Below are 16,453 nucleotides of genomic sequence, written 5' to 3'. Positions count from 1 at the left end.
TGTTCATGCCTCTGTACATCACTTTGATTAATTCTGACTTTTTAATTGTAAACTATGAAGTATAACCTTTCAGAAGACCTGGTTACAAGAACACTAACGCGACATCCACGTTTCAATTCTTTAAAGGCTTTAAAGATAAATGATCTGAATATAAAAGCAACTTTGAAATTTGACTACTACTAAATTCACAGCAAGAGAATATCTGAAAAACATCCTTTGTGTGGTTTAAATCCCACATTGTAAAATTTGCAGAAGGTCACTTCCAGTTTTTGCAGATTGAAAAATCAGACATTTATTATGCTGATTCGCTCATGTGAACTCTTTCTTTGATCATTTGAATCATCTGAATTTCACAAAAAACAACTGGAGTAATTGGCTCTGAACGCAGGTTCTGGGTCAGATTTTTAAGCTGAATTGAATTAAAAAATGCTTTAAACCACATAAAGTCAAACAGAGGGTTCTGGAAGTAAAATACGCCAATGCTCTACATTAGTGTTAATATTTTAGATTTGGGGATCATTGGCCTACAAACTGTAAATTATCATGACGTTCCTTTGCCTCCATAACTATCGAAAAACATTACAAACTAAGTACTGGATGTCATTTGTGCACACAAAAGGGGCTACTTGTTATGGGGTTAATTATAGCTTGCTCTGAATTATTACTTTGGGCAATAGTAATCAGTGGTTTCGATAAATGATACTGAATTATCGCCCAGCTGTAGTTTGAGATTAACTAGTTAGAGGCTGATATTCATTTGGAGGACTTGGAAGTCAGCTGACATTTGTGTTTAGCCAGGAGGAAATCAGAGGTCAGAGTACTGCAGGCAGGATGGTTTTAATGTTACGACTGATCAAGTAATGCCTGCTCTACATATACTGGACCTGCCTGCAAGATCCTGTCAAGGACTACAGAGGAAGGCTACAGACGAAGCTTTAGAAATATCCGAAGATGGTAAACGTTTCACAAGGTCAGCAAAGGTTAGCCGAAAGTCGAGGAGTGGAATCAGATGTCAAAAGGTGTGAAGGAGGAGGAGAGTGGGATGGTGCTTCCAGCTCGCAGCTTCTCCAAAGGTCAGATGGGTTAATAGGTGAATATCCGACAGTGCGTGGGTGGAAACAGGGAGGGTTTGATTTATGACCGTGAAGCTGGACAGTAAGTTGTATGTTAATCCTGCTTTTGTCTCTTAAAGGATGAAGCTGCTGATTTGGCACGGATCTTAAAAAAACATAAAATGCAGAAAAAGAATAAATGTATCCTTCTAGCAGGTTTATGTGTGAACAGCAGAGCTCCATAATTGTCCAAAAACTCACCAAAACACAAACAGCCTCTCTTCGGTTGGACTTGCTGTAGGTGAGTTTACACACCGCTGCCTCCATGTCTAAGCCGTGCTGCAGCCCACATTAAACTGCTTGCTTAGTATTGATTTTGATGGACATTTGGAGTGTAACAGGGCGTAAATGATGGGTCAGGGGATGGATGCAACTCACGCCTTTCGCTTTACAAACCAACATAAACAACGTGACAGGTGGGGCGTCTGTCAGCGGCTCCGTTACTGCCGCGGCAGATTGCAGGATTTAATATTAGCTGGTTGGCGTGCGGGGGTCGTTTGAGGCGATGATCCGTCTCCTTTAACAACCCTCATAAAACGACACTTTCTCTTTGGCTGGTCTCCTTGGCTGCCCAAACCCACCCAAACCGCCCTCCCCCTCTCTTATTTCCTCTCTCCATCATTCCCCTCCCTCCTTCTTCTTCCCCCTTCAGGCCCTGCAGTGGTGGAAGTGGGCGTCCACACTAACCCTCTCTCTGTCTCCTGATGCCGTGATGTTCTTTCCTCCTCCTCGTGATCAGTGGTGTCGTTAGCTTTACATAGGAGTGATACACACGTCTGATATGATCTGTTTAATAACCCCCTCACAGCCGTGTGCCTCATCTTCAGTGGGTCGGTGGAATTGGGGAGATAGCCCTACTGACTGTCATATCAAACCAAATTATCTTAGTCTAAAATTAAGATCATCCTTAAAGCAGCCTATGGGCGCAATCGCTGAACAACTTTCAACTACACTCTTGAGCTCATGAAGTTTCTGTCATCCTAGAAACTGTGTGAAGTCGCGCAGTTGAATCCTTCGAGTCTTTCTAATCAATCAGAAGAAGAAAATATCGACACAACCCAAAAGTCGACTCCAGTGGAATTCCCCTTTAAGGTGATTTTTGCAGTAATGACACATTAAGTAGGTACATTTCCCCCGTGTAAACACTCACAATCCGCATGCACGCCCACACATTTTCCTGACGCATACACACACACACACGCAGACACAGCCTGGCGGGAAGGGCAGACCTGTATTCGATTTTCCCGGCGCCGGCTGAAGGCCTCGGGCAGGTCGTCCCAGTTGGTTAGCTTGATGTCCAGAGGGACGAAGCTCAAGTTCAACGGAGCGCCGTCCTAACAGATGAGGAGACGGAGGAGAAGAAGACAAAGCAAGAAGATTTATTACATCTGTGAGGTCTGTGCTTCATTTCTGATCATCCGTGGAACATTGCAGGTAAACGCCCTGTTTACCATTTATAAGCAGCACATAAACAATTCATTAATAATTTAAAACACGCTAATACAGTATGGTGGCATTATTAATGCCATGAATTCAAAAAATATTATTATTATTTCTGCAACTATAGCAACTATATCTTTTATTTTTAGATTTATTAACGACATTAAGTCGTTAACAGAACACAGGTGAACATTTATTTACAGGTGCTTCCAGGAAACACACAAAGCAATGAAACTAAAAGAAAACAATCATCTGCATAAAAACATGAGCATAAATCAACTCATAACAAAAATCTAATTAATTTAATTAATTTCCCAGAGACATACCTCTCCGTATGCTTGATTTGGGCCTGACAATCCTCACTACACGGTTGGACACCCCCAAATATCTCTCACTATGAAACAACAAGGGACGCAAATTTCCCACGGTACTCGAATGCTTCGCCAATGTCATTATTTTCCACCATTCACAAACTATAAAAGACATTTACATTAAACTATCACCTACTAGCACCTTCCCCTTCTAACACCCTCGACAGAATAGATGAGATCATAGACACCATAGCATAATGAGCTCGGGGTTGTGGGGTGGACTCCTCCCACACAATGATTTCCCATGGCGGGTAAGATACTAACAGACAAAAGGAACGTTTATTAATTTCATAACATACTAAGAAGTAACTGAAATCACATTTGGAAATCATGAAAAAAATAAAAATAAAGCTAAACACAAACAGACTGTTTTCGATCTCAAGCTATCGAGTGGAACTCATGGACAAATATATGTAATTATAAATATTAATCTGAGCAAACTCCATCTGCTATTCAAGGTCATGATGCAGCTGAAAGCTAGAAGAAATCTAATAAGTGGACCTTGAGTCACTATTTGTGTTTTAATGATTTGTACATGTGAATAAACATGTAATAAATGATTTATAATACGCTGAGGATGTGTTCAGTATTATGTCACTAATTATGATTAAATCTCTGCGATGAGCCGTTCATATCTGTTCAAACAGCAGTTAACTGAAGCTTCAGAGAGCTTTAGAAGATAATCTATAGTGTTTGACAAATACATTAATAGCAATATCTGGCCGGGCAGATAGCTTGAGTTTTATTTGCTGACACTTTCAGACTGCCTCCATTTCAATACAGCATTAAAAAATGACATTTTTAAAAAACTCACGAGAAACATCTCTTTCCTGAAAAGTGTCAGTGCACTGAGCATGCTGTCAACAGTTTTTATCGGGGCCATTTCTTCAGCAGAAAGTAGTTCCAAAGAAACCTGGAAAATGTATTTATTCATTTCTGATTTTATTCTGATTTTTCTTTTTCTCCTTTTATGAACCTGTGAGCCAGGAAATCTAAAAGGAAACACGGTATATCATTTTTGTTGTGATGATTCTTTTCTTTCTCGACTGTGTCAAATTGAGAATATAAATTGAACAAATCAAAAATGCAATTAAATATTCAAATCACGACAATAAAACTTGTTTTCTACGGCAGGATAGATTGGGTGATCTGACTCTCTAAAAGTTTAACAATGATACTTTCTTTGAGAAGACTTTAAGACAGGTACTTCATGTAGAATTAATTCAATTACTTCCTTAACAAAGGTAAGAAAAAATCTTTTTTTTTTTACTTTAACATATCAACAATATCATTTTCTAATTTGTACTTGGTCTTATCGCAATCAGACTATAAATCGCACCAAGTAATTAATGTATTTAATCTTAGCAGAGCTGAAATGATTAGTGGCTTGACAGAAAATGAATCTTCTTGATTAATTCTAATTCTTTAGGCACAAATACCAAAAAACTTCACAAATACTTCAGGTTTACTGAATGTGTTCGAGAACAGACAATATATACCACACAAGGGAGAGAGGGATATCCATAAAACACAGTTTGAAGGAGTTAATGGAGCTCCAGTGGCACCACTACACTACACACACAGTCCCTTTGTGGTTCTTTGGAGGTTCCTGACTGGCTCCTCGTGTTTTCCTGCACAAACAAGCAGTGGGCTGTGGGATTTTGCCGCTGAGTCACTGGTGTAACCAAAGCAAACAAATACAACCACGCACGTTTACTTGCTCGGTGTACTTCCAAGTGAATGACGATACAGCAGTTGTTGTTTCACTTGCCTGACAGGAATAAATGTCAGAGTGATATTGTAGTTATATAAGTCAGATAAAAACCCAGGAGGAGGGATGGATTGCAAAGCTCACTGAAGCTATCAAATAAATGTTACCTTTATGTGTCAGAGCAGGTGAGTGTCTTTCTGTTTTCTCATTAGCCGCAACACAAGAACTCCTTTTAATGCTAATATTACTTTCACAGGTGGCAGAAGTTAATGCTACGTTGCAGTGAGGGATGAAATCAAATATGCTGTGTATCATACTGTGTTGACTCTTTTCTGTTCTGACTTTCTTTGATGTGTGGTAAAGTTTGCCACATTTGACGCACAGGTTTGAATGTCAGATTATGATATTTTGGGTGATTTCAGGCATCAAAATTCTAGATGAAATGGTGCCATAACTGCACAGAAAAACTGTTTTTACCATAGTAATCCCTTCACTTATAATCAACAGGTTCATATTTTTAGATGTCCAAATACCTGGAATAATATTCCATCATCCTGAGCTGTACTTAGTTGTTAAGGCTGACGCTAACACTCCTATGTGTTATTGCAGTGCTTATGTGTATGCTGAGCTACGTGTGTGGTTCCCCTGTTTCTGATTGGCTCCAGCTGATGATGTGTGGTCATCAGTGCCTTCTAGCTTCCTGAAGAGCCGGAGGTTTCTGATTTAAGCGTCATCTGGTTCAAACCCCTCTCTCTAATCCACAGGGTGCAATTTGAGGGACTAAGTTGTTTGGACAGCCTGACAGTCATAGTGGCTTTGATAAATCGTGATTGTTATTCTTAAATTAGGTACTTGTTAACTACCTGGGGTACTGGTCTAAGAGTGCTGTTTTCCTGTTTTTTGCTTTGTTTTTTAGTCTTTTAGTTAAGACTCTAATTGACAACTTCTCCTTTGGTTATATTTTTTTCTTTAATTTGAGAAATCACACTCGCACTTCTTCCCCTTGTAGTCCTCTGTAATCAACTCCTGGCAATAAAATAACTTAATTTTACCAAATTCATCTGGTTTCATGTTGCTTCCTCATGGTGAGTGTGGTAAACATTATGCCTGATAAACTTTAGCATGTTAGCGTCTGTCTCAAAGTACAACTGTGGCAAGTACATCCTCATAGAGATGTATGAGAAAGTATGAAATAGTATGAAATTGGAATCTCGACTGTAACAACTGAGAACATGAAGAAAATATTCCTAAAATAAACTAGATTAGAATAACTCAGCAGTACATGAACTATGGGAGGCTTTTTGTTCCTGTTAGGAACATGTGCAGCAACTGCAGCAGCAGAATAATTAAGAGGCAAAGAACCAGTTTCAGAGCGTTTACATGCAATTAGTCTCATTGTGTATTATAGTTCAGTTTGGATTAAACCACAGGTATTTTCAGCCATGCAATCAGATTTTTAATGACAAACTCGCAGAACTTCAATCCAATTACGTTCTATATTGGCTGCATTTTATTCTTTATTGGTTGTCATGGTAATTCTTGTGGTAACCAAGGAGCTCGTTAGTGATCTCTCCCTTTTATTCTAATATATGTACACCACTCTTGTGTCAGAACGTATGCATTGGTAACAGAAATATTAAGGACAATGACCCACAAGGATATACCTCACTGTGATTATGGGTAATCATACAGCCGCACTTAGGAGGTAACTGCATAATCATTGTAAAAAATAACCACAATAAAGAACCTTTCCACAGTTATTACGGCTTCATTAGCACTAACTACTTCCAAATTGAAGCATGAGAGGCCACTTACCCCCAGTGTTAACTTCACTCACACCACAGTGATTGTGCCAAACAACATTTTACAAGAAAGAGACTGACCCGCTGAATTTAGGTAAAAGCTACAATCTGCACCCTTCAGGAACGGAAATGGTGGAGGGAGAGGATGGGCGAGAGACAGGAGGAAAATGTTAATACCTGCCGGCAGCAGACACATGGATTTGGAAGATACAAATCAACATTAGGAAGTTTTTTTTTCAATTTTTTTTTACTGTGCTGTGCACAGAGGCCCACGTGTTTATTTGGATTATGGTAAAACAAATATCACAGAGAGTCTGGGGAATTGTGGAGCTATAACAGCGTGGAGCAACAATAGAGCCTTGCTAGATGGGATTGAAAAGAGATCCTGACAAATATATCAATTGCAAACAGAGCTTCGTTCAAAATCAGATGGCAGTATTTTAAAAAATATGACATGAACTCATTTTAGGCATACATGAGATCATGTCATATTGTTTTTGTCACACTGTGTAAGTGTGTATCATACATCTAGATAGGTTTCTAGTCTATGTATACTATATACAGATGGGCACACAGTCCAGGGCTCACTAGTTTCTGTGAAAAATGATCCACAACATTCTTAAAATCCAGAGTGCCTACAGGAAGAGCTACATATGCACTCTGAGCTCACAGGGATATTTAACATTTTCTACACATCATCTCCAGCTCTTCCAAAACTCTGCTGCCAAGATTCTGACTCGAACAAAGAAACACAATCACACCACACCTATTCTGGCTCACTTACATTGACTAATGGTTGCCTACAGAGTGGATTTGAAGATTTTACTGATTACTTTAAAAGCACAGAGAGGCCTTGCCCCACGTTTTTTAGTCAATCTTTTAGTGCCCTATGTACCCTCTCGCTCCCTGAGAGCCTCAGATGCGTCATTCCTGGTTGTTCCACGGTCCAAATATATCCACAGAGGTGACAAAGCCTTTGCAGTCAGAGCTCCAAAACTGTGGAATGACCTGCCTGAGATCAGGGCTGCAAACTCTGTGTCAACTTTCATCGCTTTTTAAAAAAAAGGTTCTTTTATAAAAGGGCCTTTGGTTCACGTCTTATTTAATCTCATTTCTATTGATTTATTGCTTATTCTTACACATTGTTTTTACAGTGTGTGCATTTTAAGCACGCAAACAACTCCTTATGTTGATCTCTACAGATATATTACAGATACTGTATAGATATGAGCCTATCTGCAGAAAAAATGACAAAAGATTTTTAAGTAAGTTCAGCACAACATAATGCATGTCTGAATAACCCTGACACGGTAAACCCCACCCATCTGCTACTCCTAGTGTAGACATGAAAGAAACCACCCACCCGTCCACCCTCCTCGGAGCAGGGACAATGAATCATTGAATAAAACAACAGTTTGATGTGCTGAAAATGGACATAAAATTTCTAAGACTCTCAATATTTCTCATTCAAACCCCGGTGACAAATCTCCCTTTGATTGTGCTCTGAGCGGTCCCCCCTGTGTGAATTCTACGCCTGGTCCGGGATTATCCCGATGTGACAGCTTTCCAGCCAAATTCCTACAGTTTATCATTTAAACGACAGCGGGGGACATTTATCTCCACGGCTTATCGTCTCAGCCACGCGTACATGACACTTGTCTATTGCCGTCAGGGTAATATTGCATCGGTGATTCAGTTCGCCGCTTTGGTCCTCTCTATGTAAAACCCTCTTGTCTCTTATCTACGTTAGTGGGGAAGGAATCTGATCCCTCATGAATGAAACAAAAGGGTGTTAAGTATCACAATCCGATCAATACAGAGGTCTGTTGGCAAGTGGCCCCTCAAGAGGAGTGCCAAGAATGCACAGGAGTGTAATCAGAGTCAGACTGGGGTTAAACTATAGTTTATCTTAGTCTGCTCGGGTGCAGGAAGCACCGGAAAGTTCAATGACAAAAGCAGCTGAAGGAACATTTTACTTGATTATCTGAATAAAACACAAACCTTCCTGCAGAAGCTCCCTGCCAGCGGCTGTCTGCAGTTTGTTTAAAATGGAACATGATTGTTGCTATCTCTTGGTCAGCTCTTTCAGAATGAACCGACTGGAGCTTGTTAGAGGATATCTACGAATTTATGACTGATCTAATGCCGCCTCCTTCGGTGGCCGGTGCTGTTGTTGTTGTTTATCATTATTTGAACAGAGCGGCGAGGTGTTCAACTGTCTTATATTTGGTGTAACCTTAGCAACCATTTGTTTTCCACTGTTAGACAAAGTCAAGAACACAGAAAACAGTAATATTAAAGGGGACACATGAGAGTCAGATAAAAAAAAAAACCCTGACCTTTAGCCTCCAGTTTTGGCCTGATGCAGCCTGAATGTTTTTTGGTTTGCTTTGCACACAATCTTCAGCAATATTAAAAACTTTTAAACACAAACACAAAAGTCTCCGGATGATCTCACCCCAGACACAACACAAAGAAAGCTTAACAACATCTCTCCTTCTCCACCGAGGCTGTGGAGTGCATCACCTGCTACCCCTGAACTACTGAGAGCATCCATGAAGATGTCCTCACAGTGTGGTTCAGCAACTGCTGACCTTGACAGCTGAAAAGACCATCAGGGTTTCTCTTCTATGTCATGGACATCTAGAGGCCAGAAGCATTGTGAATGATCCATCACCCCCCTCCCATCTTCTGTCCTCCCAGCTGCCTTTTGTAAAAATGGCAGTTGAGGGACCAGTAGAAACTGGAAAGAGTTTCTTCTCACAGACAACAAAACATAAAGACAGCATTTGGACTGTTAATATAACTGTTACACATTGCACCTACATGTATATCTACACACACTTGCACCGTTTATCTCTGCTTCTATTTAATTTGTTCTATATACCCACTATAGTCATACTGACAATGACAATAAAACCTACTTGATTATAAATTTCTCCATGGTGGAAACACAGAGATCATGTGACCACAACCATGGCAGATTGAAAAGACGATCTTTGGTGCAAAGTTACCTCCAGTGTCATCTTTAATGAGCTTATTTCGTCTTAGAGCAGTAGCTTGATGTTTCTACCATGAAAAAAACACACGAGCACTGATGCTTAACGTAACTAATCAGTGCGATAATGCACACGGTTAAGTTCCTAATGTTATTTGCATTCTTCCTAGTGCCTCTCATATTACGTTTCCGTGTTGCTTGGAAACATGAGATGAATGTGTCAAGCTCCACAAGTGCATGATCCTACATTTCCCAGAATGCAACAAGTCTCTCTTTTAGATAAATGCCTGTGTCTTTCATCCTCATGTTGTAAGGCAGGCTTTCAATTAAAAAATGGTTTGCAGTCGCCACAACTTGACTTGCCAAAGCTCACCCACGCCCATAAAACAGATTATAGCAGCACTTCAACAACAAATAAACTAAAATAAACAAAATAAAATTGGTGGGCTGCCCCTTTAAATGTATATAAATAGAAGGAAATCACTTGTGCACCGCACATATTAAATAAAACCCTTAGGCATCTGTCTTCCTGTGTGCTGATGAATGCAGGAGGATTGCAGATGAAAGAGGAAAAGGCTTGAAGATGGGGCGGCTCCTTGTTAAATCGTATTGGTAATCCTTTGGTAATTCCTAAACCTTTCATTTGTATTGAACCAGAGAATATGAATGGATTTGAAGAGCTTTTCTTTCCCCTTTTAACACACGGCCTCGATCAATCTCAAAGAAAAAGAACAAAATAAACAAAGTGAAATGACTCCAACAGGCTCCGGTTCCTCTGGTAATAGACAGAAGAGTATCAGGGTTCATAATCAAGCATCAAGGTTTATCCTGTAATAATATTTTTTCATTCTGTGCTAAACTTTTAATGACATTTTACAGTTTAATCAAAGTTTCCGTTGCCACGCAACTTGTCACTGGAATAATTTGCAGCTCTTTCAATCACCGTCAGTTCAGAAGACGTTTGTTGAACTTTAACTTTCTTAATGTTGTCTCTAACTATTTTCTCACATCTGTCCTGGTTGCTAATTGGCAATACATGAAAGAACGGCACGTCTCTGTTTTTTTTTTTAACTGTATTGTTGTTAGCGACTCTATCTTGATGAAGAGATCTTCATCTCAATGAGACTTTCTGCTCAAAAAGGAATATAAAAAAAAAAAGGAATTAATTATGTTTTGTTCACTGTTCAGCTGAATATGACAGGGACAAGCTGCTAAGGAACAAAACATTGAGGGTATCAGAACTCTACATGCCCTTTCAGTTTTACTTACTCTTACTGCCTGGAGGCCTGAAATAAAAATTATTACATCAGACACTTCTGACATGCTTTAGAAAGTACGAGGAGCTGCCGTTTCCTGACAGTTAACGCTGCACATGAAGGGTTTGCACTTTAGCATCTCTAAATAGCTGCAGAAAGAACAGTTCGAAACGTGATACCCAGTACAAAAACATGCGACGTGATATCAACAGTTTGTACGACGTTTTATCATGAAGGGACAAGAGACAAGAAAATGTGTTCCTCGTGTGGTATTTTCTTTTCTTTTGGCTCTCTTTAAATACCGCAGGCATGCTGACGTGCTATTTTTTTTAGACTGGTTGACTTCTCATACAGGATCGCAGTTTTCCTGAGGAAAAATTGTCGATGTTGATACGATAAAAAAATAGCTGTTAACTTACGTTATTAATGGGAAATTAAACTAAATGACTAACTAAGCCTAAACGCAGAAATCTACAGTTGAAACACGTCGCAACCTTGAAAATCTGCTTTGCCTTACACTGCTGCAGCTTGAAAAAGAACCATGGCCTTGGTTTTTTATTATTTCTGTGTTGCATTACAATGGTGCAGCTAGTCGATCACAGCCCATCACAGAGCAAAACATAGTGTTTCCGCCTATGGATTTATAGCTAGATTAGAAGACACTTGAAACCAGTGGAACAATACAGAAATTGTCTCGAAGGAATAAAAGAAGAAAAACCCAAACAAAATACTTCACCTTAGCAACTGTACTTCCACAGCTGATTATCTCTCCTAGTGCTAATGTTTGCAATAAAAAAGTAAGGTGAAATACTCTGTGGCTAAGATAGATGTCAGGACTAAAAACAAAAAAAAAGGAACAAGACATTTCAAGAAATTAAGAAAGAAACTAAAGTGACACCGGACAAAATGGAGCAAACAGAAGCTAAAAGGCTCAAATCAGTTGGGAATGTGATGACAGAAAATCTTATAACTCCAGTCCTGATAGGTCTATGTCACCGAACACATTATGACTTGTCACAGTAGCAAAAGCACACTTGTTACTAATAATATTAACGATGGCCCTTTCCCAGTAAGCCATGACAGTGTGACAGTGATCCAGCATGAGCAATACCAGGGGCCTGAAACTGAAGCACCTAAATGGAACTCAGCCATCATTCATGTCCTTATTTACCCGTGCTTTTCATAGTGGGACTGTCAAAATGTCTGTATCACAGACATGTTTAAAGAACCTGTTCCTTTTCCAGCCAAACTATGAGAGGCATGATCCAGTGGTGACTCACAGCGGACACTTTGACTTCTGTTGTTAAATTACAGCTGCAAATTTGGTGCATGTAGAATAATTACAGAGCCACACAGTCACATATGAACTACACGTATATAGGCGATATACATCACTAACACTCAATAGTCACGCACTTTGAGGTGGTAAAGACATTACAACATCCACTCTTACTGCACCATCGATTGACGACTTTGAAAAAAAAAAATCATTAGTAAAACATCTCTGGTCCCCTTATGAGTCTAAGCATTATCCAATATTCACAATCACACACTCACTCAGGCTGCGGTACCTTGGAGTAAAGATATATTCGGTCTGTGTACTGGCTGGCGCAGAACTGCAGGCCCGGGTAGACAGGATGGGCGGTGCTGGCGTCATCTCCATCATTGCCCTCATCATCGTCATTAGCATCAGCAGCAGAAGACAGACACACTGCTGCTCTCCGGTCTGCAGGGAGACAGGAAGAGACCGAGTAATATCTCGCTGAGTATTTATTATTGACTCATTATTGGCTTTCATAGCTTTATTGGTGCCTGTGTTTGCTCCTCTGGTGATGCAATGACTAGCAGAGACATTAAACGCAGACGCTTTTGAGACTTATTATACACAGGACAATAATGAGAAGATAGAGAGGGGTATGTACATGTTTTGAAAAAAAACAACAACCTCATATGTAAGTTTATTACATTCAAAATTTAATTATAGAATCTGAAATGAAAATGCTTAAGTAATTATCTTTGACATTTTCATATAAATAGGACTGATATAACAGCCAAGCTACATGTGGTCTAAATACTCTGAAGCGTTCCAGTTTTATGTTTCTAAAAGCAGCAGGAGCTGATTGTTTTGAATGAAACCAAGAACAATTTTCCAGCACAGCACCAAAATTATTTTTCGTGTACTAAAATGTTGCCAAAGTGTCAAGACGTATGTGCTTAAAATGACTAATATCTTTTAATCGTGCTTTGTTTTTGGTTTTTAACGAGTCTGGTGAGCAGACATGAGCATGGCAGGAAGTCTCTCAAAATTGGACCTGATTGGACATTCATACCACATGCTGGTTATTGGCCTTAACTTTCTGAAGAAATATTAGGTGAAAAAAAAATAAAGCGAGGCATGCATTTGCCAAATCAATCTTTCAGACTCAGAAGCAAAAAAATGAAACATAGCTGCTAGGCATTTTAGATCAGCAAGATGCCTTGGTAAATTGTAGATCTCGCAATGTATGACATTTTTTCAGGGTCATTCTTGTGTTTTTTTTTTTTTAGCATTTTGAATTAATTCATAAAAAAACATTTGCCTCCTTTCCACGAGTGCAAAAACAAAATTGACATCAGTCTCACGTACGCGTGTTGAGTTGGAGCCAGAATGTGGTTAGCCTAGCTCAGCATAAGGACAGAAAACATCCACATCCACGTGTGGCCTTGTGAAACAAGGTGGTGCTGGAAGCTTGGTGCAGCAAATATCTGCTAACTGGTCAACTACATAACTGTCCAAGGGAAAAATACATCTCTAAATTTGATATTTTCAAAGAAAAATTGAAGATTACATTAGAATTTTTATGAATTCAGAAAGTTCCCACACCTATTACTCAAAAATCCATTGACACAGGCTGAAAACAGCTGTGGCAGATACATGTTTTTCACAGGACACTGACAATATGTTGGATATTGCAACTTTAGGACCCACTGCAGCTGGCAGGGTAACTGCTAACATGCTAATCCCATGCTGTCAGGTGGCGAGTTAATTAGCTCCGTCGTTAACGGTGCGAAAAGTTAACGGTTATTCAAGAGACGCATTTGTACCATTGAATTCCTCTTCTGCAGTTCATACTCTGACAGAGAAGGTTGAATAAAAGTGGATTGTGCCACACGGCTAATAAGCAGCAGCTTCTGACAGCTTGCCATTGGCCAACGCGTCGGTGCGAATTTGCTTGTCAGAGTTAACTAAAGTTTATTCCACTGATTGCTCTTGAAATATAAAGCAAAAGGAGGATATTACCCCGAAAATGCCGAACTGTTTGTTTAATGCTGTGTAATGCCGTGCATCTCCATTGAAAGCCCCGCTTCTTTGACAGAAACCTCCCAATTTATTTCTCACAAGTTCACTGAAGAATTTGCTGAACAACGGGATGGAGAAATGCAGCGAGAGTGTGAAAGCGAGGGAGAGAGAGAGAGAGAGAGAGAGAGAGAGAGAGAGAGTGATAAAATGACAGTCACAGATGGAGAGAAACGGAAAAAGAGAGGAGAGAGAGTGGGTCATTAATGTCAGCAATGTAGCTCGCTCATCCTGCCAGCATCTAGCAAGAAAAGGTCAGGCGCTGGAAATGAGACCGCTGCTGCTCGACCACGCTTCATTTAGACAATGACCTATAACACTCTGATAATACTTGCCTTAAATCACTTCGCATGGCCAGTTGTCTGCCTCGTCTGTGTGTGTGTGTGTGTGTGTGTGTGCGTGTTCTCGTGAGGATATGTGTGTACGGCCATTTGGCTTGCTAATGGGGAAAAATACTGACACAGGCTGATGTCTGTGACAAGAGTGTTTCCATCGTACAGGTGTCGTCATGTACCTGCGCCGGGTCTCTGGTGGTTATGGGACAGAATCAGCTTTTGTGCCGAAACACACGAGAGGGCCAGAGTGACATACTGGAACAAAGACATCCCATCATGCTTTGATGGTGGGCCAGAATCAGACAACGTTTGGCTCGTCAACCCAAATGAGAGCAACGTTTTAGCATGGCGGTATCACGGCTTGATATTAAAGGCACTGTAAACACTTTTTTTTACTATGAATGATGGTGTCTGACATGAACACACAATTGTCTGCAGTTCAGTTTGGATGAATTTAAATGAGAGTGGGCAGGGTTCAGTGGGTCAATATAGAGTACTTCTATAGAAATGTGACGACTGCTGTCGGTTATTTCACTCCTTATACAATTCAATTTGGCCTCTTTAGTCATGCATGTTTAATGTTACGGAGGAATTTCAGGGGCTTTAAAAAGGTCCAGTCTGTCGGATTCAGGAGGCTCTATTTCCAGAATATGGCAGAAATGAAATAAAACATGCATAACTCTGTTTTTATTAGTGCACAATCACCTGAAAATAACAATCAGTATGTGTTTATTACTGTAGAATGAGCCTTATAGATTGTCTCTTCTATGTACTCTGCCATGTTGAACCACCTACAGATCAGTGTTTGGTTTGTCCATTCTGGGTTTGTAGAAACATGGCGGACTCTGTGAAAGAGGACCCGCTCCCTCTGTAGATGTAAAAGTCTCATTCAAAGGTAACAAAAACATAACGGCTCTTATTTTCAGGTTAATATACACAAATGAAAACAGAGTTATATATCATTATATTCCATTTCTGCCAATAGATCCCCTTAAATGTTACACACTGCACCATTAACTTACATTCTTGCACTGGTCTGTTTGATTTTTCTGATGCAATCTGATGTTAAAACTTTCTTGTTTCGAGGTGAGATCATCCTGAAGTCAATTCCTCTCTTTGACCTAACCTGTACAATGTCCATATCTCTCATTTTTATGTTTGCTGTCCTCATAGGTGCAATTGCCCAGGGTCTGGCACACGCTGTTCTAATCTCACCCTGACTTCAGCTGCAATGTGCCACTTTGTGTCTGAAAATACCAAGATGACCAGACGGGAGGCATTGTGCAGCGCAACACACCTAGAGCCCAAACATTTTTAGGACACTGGCATTTCACAAAATCCCATCTATCTGTCCTTCTGCCTCTGTAATGAAACCTAGCAGCTCTGCAATGTGCACCCTATATTTGTTGTAAGCAGTTTTTTCCCCCCTTCCCCTGTCCCTGTTTGCAGTGGCGGAACACGCCAGCTGCATTAAGTGGGCCATTTATACGATGGGGGCAATTCATCTTACAAAGCCGTCTTATTAGACTGTCACTTACACAGTATGAACAGTGCCTTCAAAACACCCCAAGGGATTTATCTGTTATTTTACTGCGAGAGAAAGAAAACAACGCCTAATTGGACTGAGTCATCTCGTCTTCTGCAGGATCGAAACAAAGGATATTTAAAAAAAAAAATGAAATAAAAAAAGTCTAACTGCAACGTTAAACATAAACGTGATTAAAAAAAAACAACAACAACATGTATCCGTGTTTAAATGTTTGGGTCATGCAGATAGATGGAGCGACAGACAGTGAAGGAGAGAGAGACGGAGAGGTGGAGGAGGAGTGATTGCCTGTCTGTGCTGTGAGGAAAGTAATCTCAGAGCAATCAAGAGATGTGGGCGGCCGACAGCTCTGCGGTTTGCCTTCTAAAACCACGGGTAGGTAGAGGAAAATCATTAGGCTCCGCTCCTGACCCCGTAGGTCACTTTTATTGGACAACTACTGTGTTTCATACTAAACCCACGCTGGCAGATGCTGACTGGCGACGATATGGAACTAACAAACTGACTAAACTAAAATCAAATGGGGTAGACAGACAGATAGACAA

General features: G+C 40.1%; 1 protein-coding gene across 4 annotated transcripts in view; it reads right to left on the bottom strand.

Annotated features, from left to right (window-relative positions):
- The window catches only part of zranb3 (zinc finger, RAN-binding domain containing 3), a 79,663-nt gene that overhangs the window by 16,912 nt on the left and 46,298 nt on the right, over positions 1–16,453 (bottom strand). For all 4 annotated transcript variants that reach the window (XM_027291653.1, XM_027291654.1, XM_010738940.3 and 1 more), the window contains exons 15-16: positions 12,262–12,416; positions 2,342–2,446 (exon numbers count right to left, since the gene is read on the bottom strand). In XM_027291653.1, the coding sequence (XP_027147454.1) occupies positions 2,342–2,446; positions 12,262–12,416 (260 nt within the window). The remainder of the gene's footprint in view (positions 1–2,341; positions 2,447–12,261; positions 12,417–16,453) is intronic.

This window comes from Larimichthys crocea, chromosome XIX, assembly GCF_000972845.2.
Source record: "Larimichthys crocea isolate SSNF chromosome XIX, L_crocea_2.0, whole genome shotgun sequence".
Lineage (NCBI taxonomy): Eukaryota > Metazoa > Chordata > Actinopteri > Sciaenidae > Larimichthys > Larimichthys crocea.
The sequence above is the reverse complement of the archived record's forward strand: the minus strand, read 5'-3'. Positions and strand labels throughout refer to the sequence as shown.